The sequence below is a fragment of the Aedes albopictus genome, chromosome 1, assembly GCF_035046485.1.
Source record: "Aedes albopictus strain Foshan chromosome 1, AalbF5, whole genome shotgun sequence".
In the NCBI taxonomy this organism is placed as follows: Eukaryota; Metazoa; Arthropoda; class Insecta; order Diptera; family Culicidae; genus Aedes; species Aedes albopictus.
This window is the reverse complement of record NC_085136.1, coordinates 259,962,390-259,980,087: the sequence shown is the minus strand read 5'-3', so window position 1 is coordinate 259,980,087 and position 17,698 is coordinate 259,962,390. Positions and strand designations below refer to the sequence as shown.

General features: G+C 46.2%; 1 protein-coding gene across 1 annotated transcript; it reads left to right on the top strand.

Moving 5' to 3' along the window:
• The first annotated feature begins 6,749 nt into the window (after positions 1–6,749).
• Positions 6,750–9,731, top strand: LOC109419343 (E3 ubiquitin-protein ligase ZNF598-like). The gene is made up of 2 exons (XM_019693580.3): positions 6,750–8,571; positions 8,655–9,731. The coding sequence occupies exon 1, from the start codon at positions 7,559–7,561 to the stop codon at positions 8,231–8,233; it is 675 nt and encodes a 224-aa protein (XP_019549125.3). The 5' UTR covers positions 6,750–7,558; the 3' UTR covers positions 8,234–8,571; positions 8,655–9,731.
• The last annotated feature ends 7,967 nt before the right edge of the window (positions 9,732–17,698 follow it).

Sequence of the window (17,698 nt, the reverse complement as noted above, 5' to 3'; positions counted from 1 at the left end):
CGCATGTAAACTTCTTCCTCCAGAGTTCCATGCAGATATGCCGTCTTGATATCCAGATGCTGAACAATCATGGCGTGCTTCGCCGCCACTGTCAAGAACGTTCGGAATGTTGCTTGACTAGTAACGGGGGCGAACACCTCACCAACGTCGACTCCGAATCGCTGCGCATATCCTTGGGCTACCAGCCTCGCCTTGAATTTCACTGCACGATTTTCTTCATTTTTCTTCACCTTGTACACCCATCTCGATCCGATGACCTTCCGTCCCTCGGGCAGCTTCACCAATCTCCACGTTCCGTTGACACGATGCGCTTCCAGTTCTTCTTCCATGGCATTGCGCCACACAGGTTCTTGGAGAGCTTCCTTTACAGTCACTGGTTCTTCCACTGCGCACGCTGCAACATAGTCCAGGTCGTAATCGTCGAGATGCTTTGGCCGTGTTCCTCGATTGGACCGCTCCGATCTACGGACAGTCGAGCTTGCTTCGGGCTCTCCATCGTCGGCTTCATAAAAATCTCCCGGATCTGACTCGTTTTCTTCCACTTCGTTATCGGGAACCTTTTTCAGCGGCAGCACCACAACCTGTTCCTCCGGCTTCTTGCTTGTTGCTGGGATCGTTACTTCCACCGACGACGTTCCGTTCCCCATCTCGATGAAGCGGGCATCGCGGCTAATGGTCACTTGATCCGTCTCAAGGTCAACGAATCGGTAATCCTTTTGTTCCATCGCGTACCCGATGAACGTCAGTTTGGTCGCTTTGCTGTCTAGCTTCTTCCGCTTCGAGTCAGGCACGTGCACGTACGCCTGGCATCCAAAAACCCGGAGATTGCTCAAGTCCGGTTTCCGGCTCCACCACATCTGGTATGGTGTTGTCTGGATAGACCTAGATGGGAGCCGATTTTGAAGGTACGTGGCAGTCAGCATCGCTTCGCCCCAGTAGCGCTTCTCCAAACCAGCGTCCACCAGCATACAAGTCGCCATCTCGGTCAGGGAGCGGTTTTTTGCGTTCAGCGACGCCGTTTTGTTGCGGGGAGTAGGGGGTTGTAAACTGTGGCTGAATTCCTTCGGATTTGTAGAACGCCCGAAGCTCCTTATTGTCAAACTCTCCCCCGCCATCGGAGCGTACAACGCGAGGTTTTCGCCCGAAGATGTTGCTCACCCACCGCACGTAATCCCTGATGTTGCCAGCCGCCTCGTTCTTGTTCTTCAACAGGTACGTAACCGTGAACCGGCTATAGTCATCGGTAATCGTCATGGCATACCGATTGCCGCTCGGCGTAACGTTGTCCATGGGACCACATAAATCAGTGTGGACAATGTCCAACACTCGGGACGACTTACGGTCAACAACGGGGGGAAATGGAAGCCTGGCTGACTTACCTTCCATGCAGCATTCGCAAACCAAACGCAGTCCACAGTCGCTCACTTTGATCCCGGAAGCCAGTTGTTCGTTGATGATCCGCTCAGCAGCAGCCCAGTCGCAATGCCCGAGCCTTCTGTGCCACTGGTGCTGACAGTTCACTTTGTGCACCGCTTCCGATGCAGCCATGGTCGCTTCCGCTATTCTCAGATAGTATAATCCACCGTGTCGACTTCCCGTAACCACTACATTGTCTTCCGCGTCGATAATCTCACAACCGTTCTCGTCAAATTTCACTCGGAAGTTCTTCTGTGCCAATTTCGCAACACTGAGCAAGTTCGTAGAGAGTCCCGGCACAAATTTAACATCGTTCATCTCGATTTTCATCACTTTACCGGTACCGTCGACACCGTGGATTACTCCGCAACCTTCACCCTCGATTTGGGTCTTCTTCCCGTCGGCCAGAGTGATAAAACCACCAGCAAATTCACTTAACGACCCGAAAAACGATTTGTCCTTAGACATATGCGCACTGGCACCACTATCTATCACCCAGCTCGACGAACTTTCACCACCGACATTGAACGCCACTCCTCTGACGTCATTCTGCGCTGCTTTGGCTCTCGGAGGCCCATCCGAGTCTTGTCTGGAATGCGGATGATTTCCGTCTTTCTTCTGCGCCGACAAAAACTTCCGGCAATTTCGCTTAATGTGGCCGGACTTCTTGCAGTAGTGGCAAGTTCTCGATTCCCTATCCGGCTTGCCATCACCGTACCGCACATCTGACCTCATCGCTCGTTCCACCTTCGCTGATCCACCTCTTCGTTCCAATTGCCGATTATATTCGTCCACCAGCTTGGATTTCACCACATCCAGTGAAATATCATCGTCGGAACGGCTATCGAGGGCCGTTACCAAACCATCGAAGGAGGCAGGAAGACTCCGTAATAACATGCAGATCTTCGTATCTTTGTCCAACTTCATCCCGGCAGCATCCAGGCGATCGAAGATATCGTCGAACTCTTGGAGATGTTTTTCGACATCACCGTTATCGGACAGATTGGTGGAGCAAATCTTCTTCAGCAGTGATACACGAATCGAGCGTGTAGTCTTCTGATGATAACTTCTGAGCGCATCGGGATGGTAACATAAGGCTGAATTTCAAAAGGCTGAATGCACATAAGGCTGAATACAAAAGGCTGAAACTATGGATATGTAACAAAAGGCTGAAATTTCAAAAGGCTGAAATAACAAAAGGCTGAAAACATGGCAAATTCCAAAACTTGAAATATGCATAATAATGAACTCTATAGAATCTGAGCTGAGGGTTTAATGATTTAAAAGATGGTTTTACACAAGGTATTATATTTTCCGGAATACTATTCCCCGGAGTGGCATTTGCCGAAATGTCGTTTCCATTGGTGCTGTGTCATTATGCCGAAGGATATCAGGCCTCAAATGCCACTAAGGCGAATGATTTTAATGCAAAGGAGGTTTACTAGGCAGCCTAGTTGAATAATTAAATTATGATCTATGCATTTACCTCGAAAGAACAGCCTTTCTAAAAAAGCGGGAAAAATCTCTGATGCAAGAGTAAGTATTGTGGCCGCAAATAGTACAGTATAACGACCAAGCGGAAAGGTTTGATGATAATATTTGCATACTAATAACTCACCCGTGAGTGATGTTTCCTTCTTTTAAAAATAGGCTGTTCTTTTGAGGTATTTGCATATATTCAGTGTTGGCATTCTTACCAATGTGTAAAATGCAGCGAGCTTCTGCGTGCGCATATTCCTTAAAAACGATTCATAAGAGATTTCCCCTTCTTTTGAACATAGGCTGTTTTTACTGTGTTTGAATGTTATAGCTGCATCTTTTTTTTATCAAAGGTTTTCCTTCTTTTAAAATGTTGGAAGAACCATAATTTAAGTTCAGGTGTTGAAGCTGCTTACTTTTTACCAGATGTTTCACCTTCTTATAAAATAGGCTATTCTTTCAAGCAGTATTGTATTCGAACAGAACGTGAGCCAAAAATGAACTGAACACTTTAAATTGTTTGGTCGACAAAGCAATGAACTTGCCTGTCAGAGCTTTTGCTGCTTAAGAGAGCCCGCTCGGTTACCATTCCAATCTGAGTTCACATGCGCTTATCTTCATCATTAAATCCTAAGTGTCTTCTTTCCTAGGACTAGAACCTGGTGCCGCATCTACATGTTTGGACGTTATTATATTATGTCACAGGGAATTGCATCATAGATCATTTGGTACGACATTGTGGTCTCGGATATTGAAATACAGCTCCAGGAATTTAGATTTTTCGAAACACACGATGGTCGGACTGGTTCACTCTTCAATAGAAGGAGATTGAATTAGCCCAAAAGATTGCCAAAATTGAAGGGTGAAATGGCGCAAATATGACCATTTTAGTATCACAGATACCAGGGTAACATGTTAGTCAGCATGCTACGGGTTCAGTCCTTTCCAGTTCATGCCACGTTCAATTTGCATGTACAAATATATTTGATCGCAGTGTGCCGAGTATGAACTTCAATGAAAATTGAACGCGTTCACACACTGCAGTGCTGCAATTCGGTTCTGAATTCTTATGCGCACAACATTGGGGGAAATAGTTTCTGTCGATATGTGATGCTAATAAACCTGTTTAGTCACCCGGAGTTCCTTGAGAATGATTAAGGAATGGCCAACTGATGGACCGACGATCAGACTCTATGGATTTAGGCAATTTTATAAGTTTCGATAATTCATGCCAATAACTCCGGACTGGTACGCTCAGATATGGTTCCAATAGCAGAAGAATTTCTGAATCTAATGAGCTCGAAATGTTTGAAATCTGTGGAAACATGGTGGAGGTATGGCCATTTCAGTTTCGCGGATTTCGCTAGTGTTCAATTTAGAGCTCGCACGCGTTATAAATTTAGAACTGAACAAAGTTCAAACATTTTTGAGCAACAGTTAGGTACTATAGTTTTTGCCTCAACTACCGCTTATTACCCGAATTACCCGATCAATTGTTTACATCTAAGACTCATTCAACCTAGTTTCCGAGTTGACACACATAATACTTCAAACGAGTGGAAATAAATTGTTGGCGAAATCCTTTGTCAATTTGAGCTAAAATAGTTTAGTATTAGCGGGGTATTGGCCGATATGATACTGAAGAAAGTACAATAACATAGACATTATGATATCGAAATCCATAACATTATGTTCCACTTGAATGTCTTTTCATCAGTTAGAGTTAGCTCACCAGATGTCCATTCGATGAATAGTCAAATCGATTGAATGCCATATACTTCCTCTTCCGTAAAATGGGTTTTGACCAAATGACCATTTGACCAAATGTACTTTCGAGCAAAGATTCTTTTGTTTCCTATTATCATTTTTAAGTCGAGTCAAATGTTTATCAAAGACCAATAGATTAGCCATAAATGTCCAAAATGTCATTTCATTCGATTCTCTACAACTTTCAAAACTTTTCAACATGTTGATATCTTTCAGCCTTTTGATATATTTCAGCCTTTTGATGCTTTCAGCCTTTTGATCATTCAGCCTTATGTGTTTCAGCCTTTTGATCATTCAGCCTTATGTGATTCAGCCTTTTGTACGTAACCCGAGCGCATCGTATGCATCTTTCGCGTGCACACAGTTCCGCACTAGTGGGATTTGACTGTCCTCCAGCAGTAGAATTATCGTTGCTTTAGCCTTTCGATCCTCACTTTTCCACATCGCAGACATGGCTTCTTCTTGTGGAATGTCGTTTTCGATGACGTGCCACAAATCTTCGCGCGCTAGCAGGTTCTCTAGTCGCACCTTCCAAGTCTGCCAGTTAACACCGTTCAGCTTGGGAATAGCGAATTTCGCATCGGCCATGGTTAACTTTCAGTCACTAACCGCACTTTTCTTCACCCGATCGACAACCGGGGCACAATAGTTTTTCGCGATTCACAATCTCACCGGCGCGGTGAGTCAGCACTTTACACTATTCGAATCCGTTCCAAACTGGGACCTTAACCTGACGGCGAGCAGAGTCCGGAGGCCAACGCAGTGGAATACAACGTACTCGGAAATTCGGAGACGATAATATACAGGGGAACTCGCGAAATCACGTTATAAAAACACGGACACTTTATTGAAAAAAGTTAAAACAAACGCATTACATTACTAGCCCGTTCGATAGTCTAGATAGAACTGAAGTATGTCGAGAACTGTCAATCAGCAGTATACGCAAAGAAGATGATGCGTACGGCAGATACGCATATACGGGGTAGGACTGCAGAACAGCGCAAGGTACAGTGAAGAGATACACAATGCACCATTCCACAGTCGCATTTTGTACTGGGCGGAGCTGTCAAGCAGTTGGCCAGCTGTCAAAAGGTGATTTCGAAAAATCTCTTCGAAAGCGGTTTTAGGTACCAAAATGAAGTTCTAAAAATCTGAAAAAAATCATGGTAGTTCAGAAAAAGGTGCTCTTTCGTATAATATCAAAAAATCGATACATTTTTCTTAATTTAAAAACCCAATTTCCAATCACCTGTTGGAACTGCATTTTGGACACCGAATATCCAGCAATTTATGAGCGGTAATGGCTGCCACAATCATGCTCACTTTCTGGAAGGGATAAGCCGATCTGACGTTTGGCTTGTGTCGTTTGGCAGCTCGTCGATAAGATCGATCATAAAACTTATCGATCAGCTGTCAAACGACACAAGCCAAACGTCATATCGGCTTATCCCTATCAGAAAGTGAGCAGGATTGTGGCAGCCATTACCGCTTGTGAATTGCTGGATATGTGTTGGACACCCTCAGGTATATATAATTTGGACAGGACAATTATCTCCATGTTTAGCCATGAATACTGCTAAATCATGGAAGTAGCATAAATTAACAAATAATCAAATTTCTCCACTTAACAGGCATCTATTTTGATAACTATTACAGTTTGTTACAACCCTTGGACGCTCCACACATCCTGTGGTATCGGCGTCCGAACGCCCAGGCCAGCTCACCTTCTTAGCTCCTCAGGGTCGGCATTGACCGGGGAAGGACTGGACCACCCTACACTTACCTGCCAACTCAAAATCGAAGCTAACGAGGGAAAGGCCAAATAAACTTTTGGGGGTTTTACTCTTTTGATTTAAGGGAACAGAAGTGCGTACATTTTAACTATACTACTACTATATTCTATAATTGTGTGGGTTAGTTTACAAAATTGTGTTCGTTGGGGCCCGTTGTTGTTGCGGGGGAAGAAAGGAGGAGCTGACTGCCTACCTGATGTACCAGCACGTGCTCGGCGTCGTGGGGATGAATACCGGCTGCGGAGAGCGTAGAGAGAGATGGACGTAGCTTGCTGACGGAGGGTCCGCTGGGTTCCACATCGGCGGTCGAATTCAGGGGACCGTTGGCCGGGGATCTTCGCGGCGCCCAGCGGCTTCTTCGAGATGTACACCGTGGTTTCATGATGCACGGAGGGAAACTTTCACGTTGGTCGCAGAGCCGAAATTAACGACCTATGGCACTGGAGGTTTGACCCTTTTTGACAAAAGGGGGGGGGGGGGGGGGGGGGGGTTGGTTCGGTAAGCTTTCTCGGTTCTGTGGGGTCTTGGAAGCACCTAGAACACCCGTTGACACTTTGAAGTGACGGTAGCACTATATGAACTGGCGGAGGCACTTTAATCCGGACATTTGCTCCAAAATTCACTTTTTCCGACCGTAGGACAAACTATCCTCTATTTGTTCACCCGGTTTTCCCGAACACCTCTCGAATCCTTCCACTTCGAAGAAAACATGTGGTTCCTTCCTCATCCCGGACTTTAATGATCTTCTCCAACTCTCATCTTCTCCCTATCTCCTCTTCCTCTCCAAATCTTCTCCTCCGAAATCCTCTTTGCTTCCTCCCGCTCCACTTTTTCTTTACTCTAATCATTCTCCTGGATTTGGCGTTGTTACATTTCAGTTTTGTTCTCTTTTCTAAGCATTTTTGTGCAAGGGGCATATAGAATAACAGATTTGACATTTTTTTGAATATCGCAGAGGTTCTCAAGTGTTTTTTTTTGGTTTAAGCTTGGTATGCACCTGGAACGGAAAGCAGCCAAGTAAAAAATCCTCTAATTACCAAAGTAATTTTGACAATCGAGCTTGAGAGCAGAAACAGAAGAAGAAGAAGAAAATAATCGACGAAATGTTTGTTTACAAACAAATTCGGATTATTTTTTTTGGTTTCGTGTCGGCTTGCATAGGATCCTGCCAGATCCTGCGGGCTAGCAAATACAAATACAACAGTAGCACCAGCAGCGCTGGCAGTAGTGGAAGTACCCTCAACAGTAGCACCGGAAGCAACAACGTCAAGCATTGCTCGTCGTCGGAACCGTTTGCGTGGTCTGCTTCAAGCCGATCCAGTTCTACGCCAGTGCGACCATCTGTGTACTTCGAGTGTTTTACCCGGATTCGGGTGCTGTGTCGGCAGAACGATTGTCCCATCTGTCGGCGGGATTTGGCCAAGGTAATCTCGAAGACGCTGGCCCCGTATCGGGAGCTGGACGTGAAGAATCAGTTTGAGTTGTACGATAAGCAGTATCGGACGGACGGAGAGGTGCAGCAGGCGTTTTTTGAGCTACTGGACAATAAGTGTCCCAGGTGCGACGAGAAGAACTTCTTCAAGCTCGACATCCTGCAGGAGCATGGCCATCCACCGGCGGATCGGCAATCCGGACATCGTCGGCCATCGGGGCCATCCGCTTTGCGAGTACTGCGACAAATTGTTCCTGGACAAGGACGAACTGTTTCGGCATCTGCGGAAGATGCACTTATTTTGCCACTTTTGCGATGCCGATGGGACCAACTACTTCTACGGTGACAATGAATCGAGCGAGCGAGCAGGAATAGTTTACGGCGGTGTTCCGATCGGAAATAATCTGCGGGCGCATCGAGCTTCGGCCCACGGCAAGAGTAAGAATAAGCTGACCAATAAACAGACCAGGACTTTAGAGTTGGAGTTCAGTTACCGTCATTCTGGTTCGGGACCTTTGGGAAGTGGCCCCGGCGGTGGTCGAAATCGTGGTGGAGAAAATAGCGATCGCGGGGATGGCGGTGGACACCGCGGAGGCTACGACACGCAGAGAGATGTCGATGCGATTTGTCTCCGGTAGCTGTGTAGAATCAGAAATGATCCGGGATGGGAGGAAATTTTGAAGAGTAAGTATTTTGCCTCCCTTTACCAATTAAAAAAAAGCGTTAGTTGTTGTTCAAAAACTCATAAATCACATTTCATCTTTCAGTCACACCGATTGATTCCTCTCTGCCACCGTGGACTGTCTGGAAGAGGCGGTAGCAAGACATATATCCTGAGCACTACTTCATCCCATCCAAACTGGAATCGTCTCCAGCCAATGAGATCCTAGTGAAAAACACCCTATGGCCAAAGATGCAGAAACTACGCGCTGGAGGAAGGATGCGATTTACAGCTGGTGATCCAAGCAAATGAGTGTCCACAGTATGATCATTTAGTGCTGATTGGACGCACGATTCGGTCCATGCTTCCGGATCACAAAATAGGAAGGTGATTTTATAGTGTATAGGAAGGACTTAAAGCAGATTTGCGGGGTGCTGGATTGGAAAGGAGAATTTGTGATGGCATTTGGAAGAAGTAAAGTAGAGGATCCGGTAGTTTGATCAATGGTTTATGAAATAGATATGTATTGTGTTTTGCATTCATACATTAACAATACAATAAAATGTTAAACTAATAAACTGTAAAAGTTCCAATATGTAGGAGTAAGAACTGATCTGTTATTACAGCTAGTTAAAATATATATTAAGTGTAAGTACGAGCAAAAATGTTTTCTTAGACGTTGATACATCATGAATTTTCTTAGTGTTTTAGGGATTCTTCCAGGAGTTTATCCTGTCCTACTTTAAAGAGTTCCTTCTGGTATTCATCCAGGAGTTTTAATGGGATGCCATATAAACAGTAACTTCTGGAAGGAGTTCTTTTCGGGATAACTTTAAAAAATACTAAAGGGATTTCTACATCTATGCATTTTGGGATTCCTATGGAAATTCTACTGAAAATCTTAATGATCCTGGAAAGAATCATTTCTGGAATTCATTCAGTCGTCATTCGTCGTCAACCTCAGCATGGTCTAGCTGAACATACCGCTTTGGCTATTGAAGCCCTTCTTCCAGGAGCTCTTGAGATTCATTCTTCCCTGAAATTCCTCCAAAAGTTTCTCGGGAATTTTCGAGGAGTTTCCGGGAATGCCTCCAGGAGTTTCACAGGAATTCCTTCAGGATTTTCCCGGAATAAGCCTCCAGAAGTTCTCCGAGAATTCCTCAAAAAGTTCCTCGGAATTTCCCAGAAGTTCCTCGGGAATTCTTCCAGAAGTTCCTCGGGAATTCTTCCAGAAGTTCCTCGGGAATTCTTCCAGAAGTTCCTCGGGAATTCTTCCAGAAGTTCCTCGGGAATTCTTCCAGAAGTTCCTCAGGAATTCTTCCAGAAGTTCTTCGGGCATTCTTCCAGAAGTTACGCGGAAATTCTTCCAGAATTTCATCGGGAATAGTTACAGAAATTCCCGAGGAACTTCTGGAAGAATTCCCGAGGAACTTCTGGAAGATGTTCCGAGGAACTTCTGGACCACCAGCCGTTAGAAACCGCTCTTGACCCCACGTTCAGATTGCGAAGGATTCCCGGGGCACACGTGGCCGGAAGAGGGTCGCGTCGCGTCCAGAAACGCGCCCTAGACAGGCAGGCCGCCATCATTTGCCGCGTCGGAGAACAACGCCAACTGCCAACAAGCCATTGTTCCGTAGGACGCTCGAGCGCATGTGCCGCGTTCACGCGTAAGCCCACGTTTCCAGTGGAGGTCGGATTAAGCGCGAACCGTCGGATCGCGCATTCAACCCGGGCCGGAGTAGGCCAAAGATCACTCCGTGTGCCCACCGACGTCGCGCGTCTCCGCGCAATCCACCCACATCCGCCCAACCCGCTCGTAAAACCATGGTAGAGTTACTGTAAGTACCAAGCTTGCATGTTTTCGTTGTGATTGTCCATGCGCATGAGACATACGGCACAATTCGATAGCCCGTACCGTCTCACATTGTGAATGAGATTGGAAACCACCCCGTAACACACACCAATACCCGTACGCTCGTCCACCGTTGAACACACTCGCAGCTGTAGGAGAAATCTAGCCGGCGCCGCTGTGCGTTAGTAGTACGACAGCGAAGTAGGGGGAATGACGTAGGCCAACACACACTAGGGAATGCTAACGAAAGAGTAGTAGGAAAGGGAAAGATAGAAAGGCCTAGGCAAACATGTAGAGAAAGATCGATCGAAGAATAAATATGTGTAGGTACTCAATTCAGTTCGTTTGAATAAAGCTCTGCGTTTTGGTGCTTTTATAGCTTGTAAGAACATTTGTAGTGTCGTTTAATAAATGCAACAGTAGTTCCCAAACGTTTTTGTGTTGATGTAGAGTACCGAGAAATTAGTGTCTTGTGAGGGATTTTCATGTAGTGCGTGATCGTTTCTTTGTAATCTGAGTTTGTTGTACTGGGTAAGTCGGCCCGAGAACGACCTTTGGCAACTCTCAATTCGGAGATAATCCGTTTTGGAGGGACTTTCTAGCTGGCCGGTGATGATAAAACCCGCTCAGTTGACTCTAGGTTTTGAAGCATTTGAAGTTTTGCACTTGGAACTTCTCGGACATTGTGATCTTTCATGTCTTCTGTAGTACTGCGGAAAGTTTAACGCAGCCAGTCGGCTTCTTTCCCCTGTTCTAAAAATTAACCCATTCCCCGGAAGGGTCTCAGGCCGGGCAAACCTGCAAACTGTTGGGTGGTCTCCTTTAGGAGTGGCGCTTAAGCCACCCACTTACGAACGGGAAAGCGCGACAGGCTGGCGGGTTACATTTGGCGCCCAACAATACAAGGCATTTTTTGATTTTGGTGTAACTGGAAAGTGAAAATTTAATTTTGTAATTTGTAGTAATATTTGTATGTAAAATTTGTCTAAGGGAACGTGACTTGTTTAACTTATTCATCTTCTAGGAATTTCTCAATCTTTGTACAATTATTTGTTTATTTTCTATTTTTATTAGTGTATCGTTTATTTCAACAAACGTGATTAGTTTGATTAATTTACATTATACATAATTTAATATTTCTCATGTGCTTATTTATGTATATGTAGTTCAACTATTTCATATCGATGTTTATACAAGTATTCTTCATATTTATTTATTGTTTCAATTTTTTTTTCCTCAATATTATAACGCTATTGAAACTGTAATAGCCTCCCTGATTTGTTTTTCGTTAAAGCAACTCGTGCCTTCTTTGGTATGTTGTGCGGTTGAACTTTGCTCATTTGTCTTCTGGTCGTAAGTTACAGTACAAATATACAAATCGATCAATATGAATCGATCATTGCCGAGAGCAGAAGATCTCAATTTAGAGGAGATCGATTACGAATTATCGATTCGTGATCAACCAGAAGACGTTTTCAAACTAGATATACAAGGGAAACAAAGACATTTGAGACTTCTGTTCAAATCCGACCAAAAGGAAGGAAGGAACTATAGGTCAAACACCGACATACTAGACGAAGCGGAACATATCAGTGCGAGAATTGATAATCTAGAAACGGCTCTGTCCAGAAAGGTAGAGCCAAAATATGAGTCGAGAGTAATACACTATTATTATCGGGTTAAGAGGTGCATCGCGGGTACTGAAGAAGGGAAAACACTGCGGAGAGAACTTAGTCGTAGGATTGAGAAAATTATGCAATACTACCAGTTCGGTCCTTCGTTATCACCGTTTAAAGAACGAATCAATAATATTCTCCAAGAGACAGAGGGGGCCGTAGGGGTAGCTGGTCAGATCAGTCCTAATATTTCTATAGGGAAGCCTGCGTCCGACAGTGCAGTGGATACCGGCCGAGGTAAAACTTCGGAATTGGGATTTTTGAGTCCGTTAGGGGCTGTACCAAAGCGAAGCCTTCAAGACCATGGTCATCGTGAGCAGGTAGATAGGTCTGTGGTAAAAGATACCATTGAGGTATCGCGCACGGAATGGGAGGAGATGAAGAGAGCTTTAGCCGAATTGACGAACTCCAGGAACAGCGACCAGGCAAGAGATAGGGTGAGCAGGATTCCGAACGTGGAAGACAGACTGATCCGTCCACCGAACAACCCAGGGACTCATCAACGCTGGACCGATCAGCAGCCAAAAAGTTATGTAGACGAGGGGAACGATACCGATTCGGAGGAGGAACTTCCGGTCAGACAACACTGCAGACAGAGTTTGAGAGGGGACGGGAACCGTCTAAACCGCGACAACTACGAGGACTCACTGTATGAGTACGATAGTGGAAGCGGCGGACAGGCACGGTTTCGGCGAGATGCCAGAGGCGGTCGGCATAGACGGGATCGAGGCCACGGACGGGTTGAGAAGTGGAAGCTTAGGTTCTCTGGAGATTCTCGAGGAATGTCGGTTGAGAACTTCCTCTACAAAGCGTCAAAACTGGCAGAGCGCGAGGAGGTGTCGGAGGATATTCTGCTTAGAGATATCCACATGTTGCTGGAGGGAGCTGCATCGGACTGGTTCTTCACCTACGTTGATGACCTGGTCACGTGGGAAGACTTCAAGAACGGTATCACCTACCGTTTCGGAAATCCCAACAAGGATCAGGGAATTCGCTCAAAGATACAGGAGCGGAAGCAGCAGCGAGGGGAGTCGTTTATAGCTTTCGTCTCGGAGATCGAGAAGTTGAACCGGATGTTGTCCAAGCCGTTGTCCCGTAGACGGAAGTTCGAGGTCATTTGGGACAATATGCGGCAACATTATAGGTCAAAAATCTCGATCGTTCCCGTAAGGGATCTGCAACATCTGATCGACCTGAATTACCGCATTGACGCCGCAGATCACCAACTGCACCAACCGATGGCAGAGCATTTCGTGCGCAGACCAGTCAACCAGATAGAAGCCGCCGAAGAAGACACCGAGGACGAAGAGCTACAGGAAGCGACGATAAACCACGTTAGGGGACAACAGCAGAGAACACCTCCGGCGACCCGATCGTTCAACGGACCGGCTCAGCGGGAGCAACAACCGAATCGGCAGGAGCAGAACGCCGCTACAGGTCTACCGAGATTAATGTGTTGGAACTGCCAAGAAGCAGGGCATGGTTGGCGACAGTGTCCAAGACCGCGTAACATCTTCTGTTACGGGTGTGGAAATCTCGGAAGAACGATTAGGTCTTGTGAACGTTGCGCTAGACCAGTAGCCGTTCCGGAAACTGGACTACAGGGAAACCTAGGAAGGGGTGCAAACCAGGGGAACTGAGCATCCCTGTATCAAAGTTGGTTCCCCAGCAACCATTCGATCCGTTCTTACAGGTGTACCACATTAGGATTAGGGTAAGCAAATGTCCACACATTAGGGTGAAAATTTTCGATTTCGAGACCGAGGCATTATTAGACTCGGGGGCAGGGATTAGTATTTTGAATTCGATGGAATTGGTGGAGAGATTTGGGTTGAAGTTGCAGCCAGCAGCCATTCGAGTGGCCACTGCGGATGGTTCCAATTATGCTTGTCGGGGCTTCGTGAATATGCCGTTCACCTACAAGGAAGTCACGAAGGTAATTCCGACTATCGTAGTACCGGAGATTTCGCGAGAAATCATCTTAGGCGCGGACTTCTGGGACGCATTTGGAATCAAGCCGATGATTGATTTAGGGAGAGGCCCAGAGACCTTGGAAACGGTACCTAGTCGGCCGAGTGAAGCCATCTGTTTCACCGTAGAACCTACAGGCGAGTTACCGGAAGCGACACAAGAAGAAGAAGATGATACGCTGGATATTCCAGTGTATGAAGGACCAACGGAAGCGATTCCGGATCCCGAGACCATCGAGACGGAACACGACCTGACACCGGACGAGAGACGTCGTTTGATGGACGTGATCAAGGGATTCGAGTTAACATCAGCGGGGAAGTTAGGCAGAACGAGCTTGATCGAGCACGAGATTGTTCTGAAGGAAGGTGCGAAACCACGGAATCCGGTGATGTACAAGTGTTCTCCGTACATGCAAGAGGCGATAAAGAAAGAAGTAGAGAGGTTCAAGGCTCTAGACGCAATCGAGGAATGCTACAGTGAGTGGACCAACCCACTGGTACCGGTACCGAAGAAGAATGGCAAGGTTCGTGTCTGTCTGGACTCCAGGAAGATCAACAAGTTGACGGTGAAGGACTCTTACCCTATGAGAAATATGCAAGACATTTTTCGGCGTTTAGGGAAGGCTAAGTACTTCTCCGTCATAGACTTGAAGGATGCATACTTCCAGATTCCGCTTAAGGAAGAGAGTCGGAACTATACGGCATTCAGGACTTCAGAAGGTATTTTCCGCTTCAAAGTCCTACCATTCGGGGTGATCAACGCGCCATTCACTATGTCGCGGTTAATGGACAGGGCTCTGGGATTCGACCTCGAACCGCAGGTATTTGTGTACCTCGATGACATAGTCATCGCTACCGAGACGCTGGAGGAACACCTACGACTGCTGGAGATTGTAGGAGAACGCCTGAAACGAGCAGGCCTGACAATATCTCTGGAGAAGTCACGCTTTTGCCGGAAACAAGTGATGTACTTGGGCTACCTGTTGAACGAGCACGGAATAGCGATTGATAGTAGTCGAATCCAACCAATTCTGGACTACGCGAGGCCAAGAACCCAAGAGGACGTACGTCGGTTGCTGGGCCTGGCAGGGTTTTACCAGCGCTTCATCAAAGACTACAGTAGGGTAACGGCACCGATAACGGACTTGCTCACGAAGGAGAACAAGAAGTTCAACTGGACCAAAGAGGCCGAAGAAGCGTTCCGTGACCTCAAGTCGGTTTTGACGTCGGCGCCTATCCTGGGGAACCCAGACTTCGGCAAGGTCTTCACGATAGAGTCGGATGCATCAGATAGAGCAGTAGGAGCGGCGTTGGTGCAGGAGCATGAAGGGGTTACCAAGGTGATCAGTTACTTCAGTAAGAAGCTTAACAGGACTCAGAGGCGGTACTCAGCAGTCGAGAAAGAATGTCTAGGTGTTCTATCGGCGATACAACACTTCAGACACTACATCGAAGGCACTAAGTTCCGTGTGGTAACCGATGCGAGAAGTCTCCTCTGGCTATTCAACATCGGCACCGAGTCGGGAAATGCGAAGCTGATGCGGTGGGCGTTGAGGATCCAGGCCTACGACTTCGATCTCGAGTATAGGAAAGGAAAGAGTAACATCACCGCCGATTGTCTATCTCGATCGATCGAAGTAGATGTACTGTCAGTGACTCAAGCCGACCCAGATTACGAAGATTTGGTAGACGACATCCGAAAGGATCCACAGAAGTTTCAGGACTACCGAGTAGTAGATGGGAGGATTTTTCGGTATGTGAAGGCGACTAGTCGAGTGAGTGACCCTCGTTTTGCGTGGAAGCAGTACCCTCCGGCTGCCGAAAGGGACCAGATTGTGAAGAGACTCCACGAGAAGGCACACTTCGGCTACGAGAAGACGTTAGACGCAGTCAAGCAGAGATACCACTGGCCAAGAATGAACAGCGATGTTCGGAAGCACTGCCGTGAATGCCTTAAGTGCCAGGTCAGCAAGGCAGGAAATACGAACGTGACTCCACCAATGGGGTCGCAGAAAGCAGTTGAGTACCCGTGGCAGTTTGTGACGTTAGATTACGTTGGGCCGCTTCCGCCATCCGGTAGGAACAGACACACGTGCCTCCTCGTAGCGACGGACGTGTTCAGCAAATTCGTACTGGTGCAGACCTTCCGTGAAGCCAAAGCAAGTTCGTTAGTCGAGTTCGTGGAAAACATGATTTTCCGGTTCTTCGGAGTTCCTGAGGTTGTTCTGACGGATAATGGGTCTCAGTTTGTCTCCAAACAGTTCAGAGAGCTGCTGGAAGCATACCATGTGTCGCACTGGTTAACGCCGGCGTACCACCCTCAGGTGAACAACACCGAGCGTGTAAATCGCGTAATCACGACGGCAATTCGAGCTACGCTAAAGAAAGAGCACAAGCACTGGGCGGACGACATTCAGGAAATTGCAAACGCTATCCGCAACGCTGTTCACGACTCCACGAAGTACAGTCCATACTTCATCGTATTTGGACGGAACATGGTTTCGGATGGTAGGGAGTACGGTCGGATCAGGGACAACTACGAGTCCATCGTTGAGGATGGGGACACGACAATCGAAAGACGAAAGAAACTGTTCGAAGACATTAAGGCCAACCTGACTACAGCTTACCAAAGACACGCCAAAACCTACAACCTACGGTCCAATGCAAGCTGTCCTACTTACGCGGTGGGAGAAAGGGTGTTGAAGCAGACCTTTGACTTGTCTGACAAGGGGAAAGGTTTCTGCAAGAAGCTTGCACCTAAATACGAACCAGCGGTAGTACGAAAAAGGTTGGGAACTAACACCTACGAGGTGGAAGATTTAACGGGGAAGCGACTAGGGGTCTATTTTGCGACTAACTTGAAGAAGATGCTTCCTCATCTTTGCCAATCGTAGGCTAACTTTTGTAAAGCTATGTAACTCTCTAGAGTGACCATACATCTAAAGATGAAGAAACACCTTCGGGTTCAAACATACGGACAATGCTCGACGGACTCGCTTTGGAACGTTTTCGAACTGACCAAAGCTGAGGGTACCGGCATTGGGCCTAAGACATTCCAAACCAAAAAGTTCGCTTAGCTATGAATCGAAAGTGACCACAACGAACATCGCGATAAAAACACCATGAAGGGCAAAGCAACCAAGTCGTTGAAATTCCAATTGAGACGCAAAGCCGAGTAGGTCGACGATTCCAATTGGAATTCATTCGCCTAGCGGTTTGTAAATATGTAAATATTAGTCGATTAGTTAATCCTAGATTCCTAGCCCTTATTCTATAGTTAGTACTTAGATTAGATTAGTAAATTAGCTAAAAACTCACGATTATTCAATTTTCCATGTAAATTTTGGTTTGCGTTTCTCATTCGTTCGTTTGTTAGATTGCGTCTCTTATTTACGTCCAATAGTTGTTGATTATTTACCTAAAAATAGTAATATTTATTTATTTTTTGTACAGATAGTAGTAAATATCATTAAGCATAGAGCAATATTTACCTTTTTTAGTTCGTTGTAGTCAATTTAGTTCGTTGTAGCCCAGATAACTAGTCGTTTCTCATATCGTTTCGTTTTCCCACGTACATATCCATTATTCCAATAAGATTTTCGTTGTTTACTACTTGTCCGTGATCCGTCCTATCATCGTGTCCAGTTTTTTT

Bases quoted from the DNA above. Each gene is read 5' to 3' on its own strand.
- LOC109419343 (XM_019693580.3), top strand. From the start codon at position 7,559: ATGTTTGTTTACAAACAAATTCGGATTATTTTTTTTGGTTTCGTGTCG.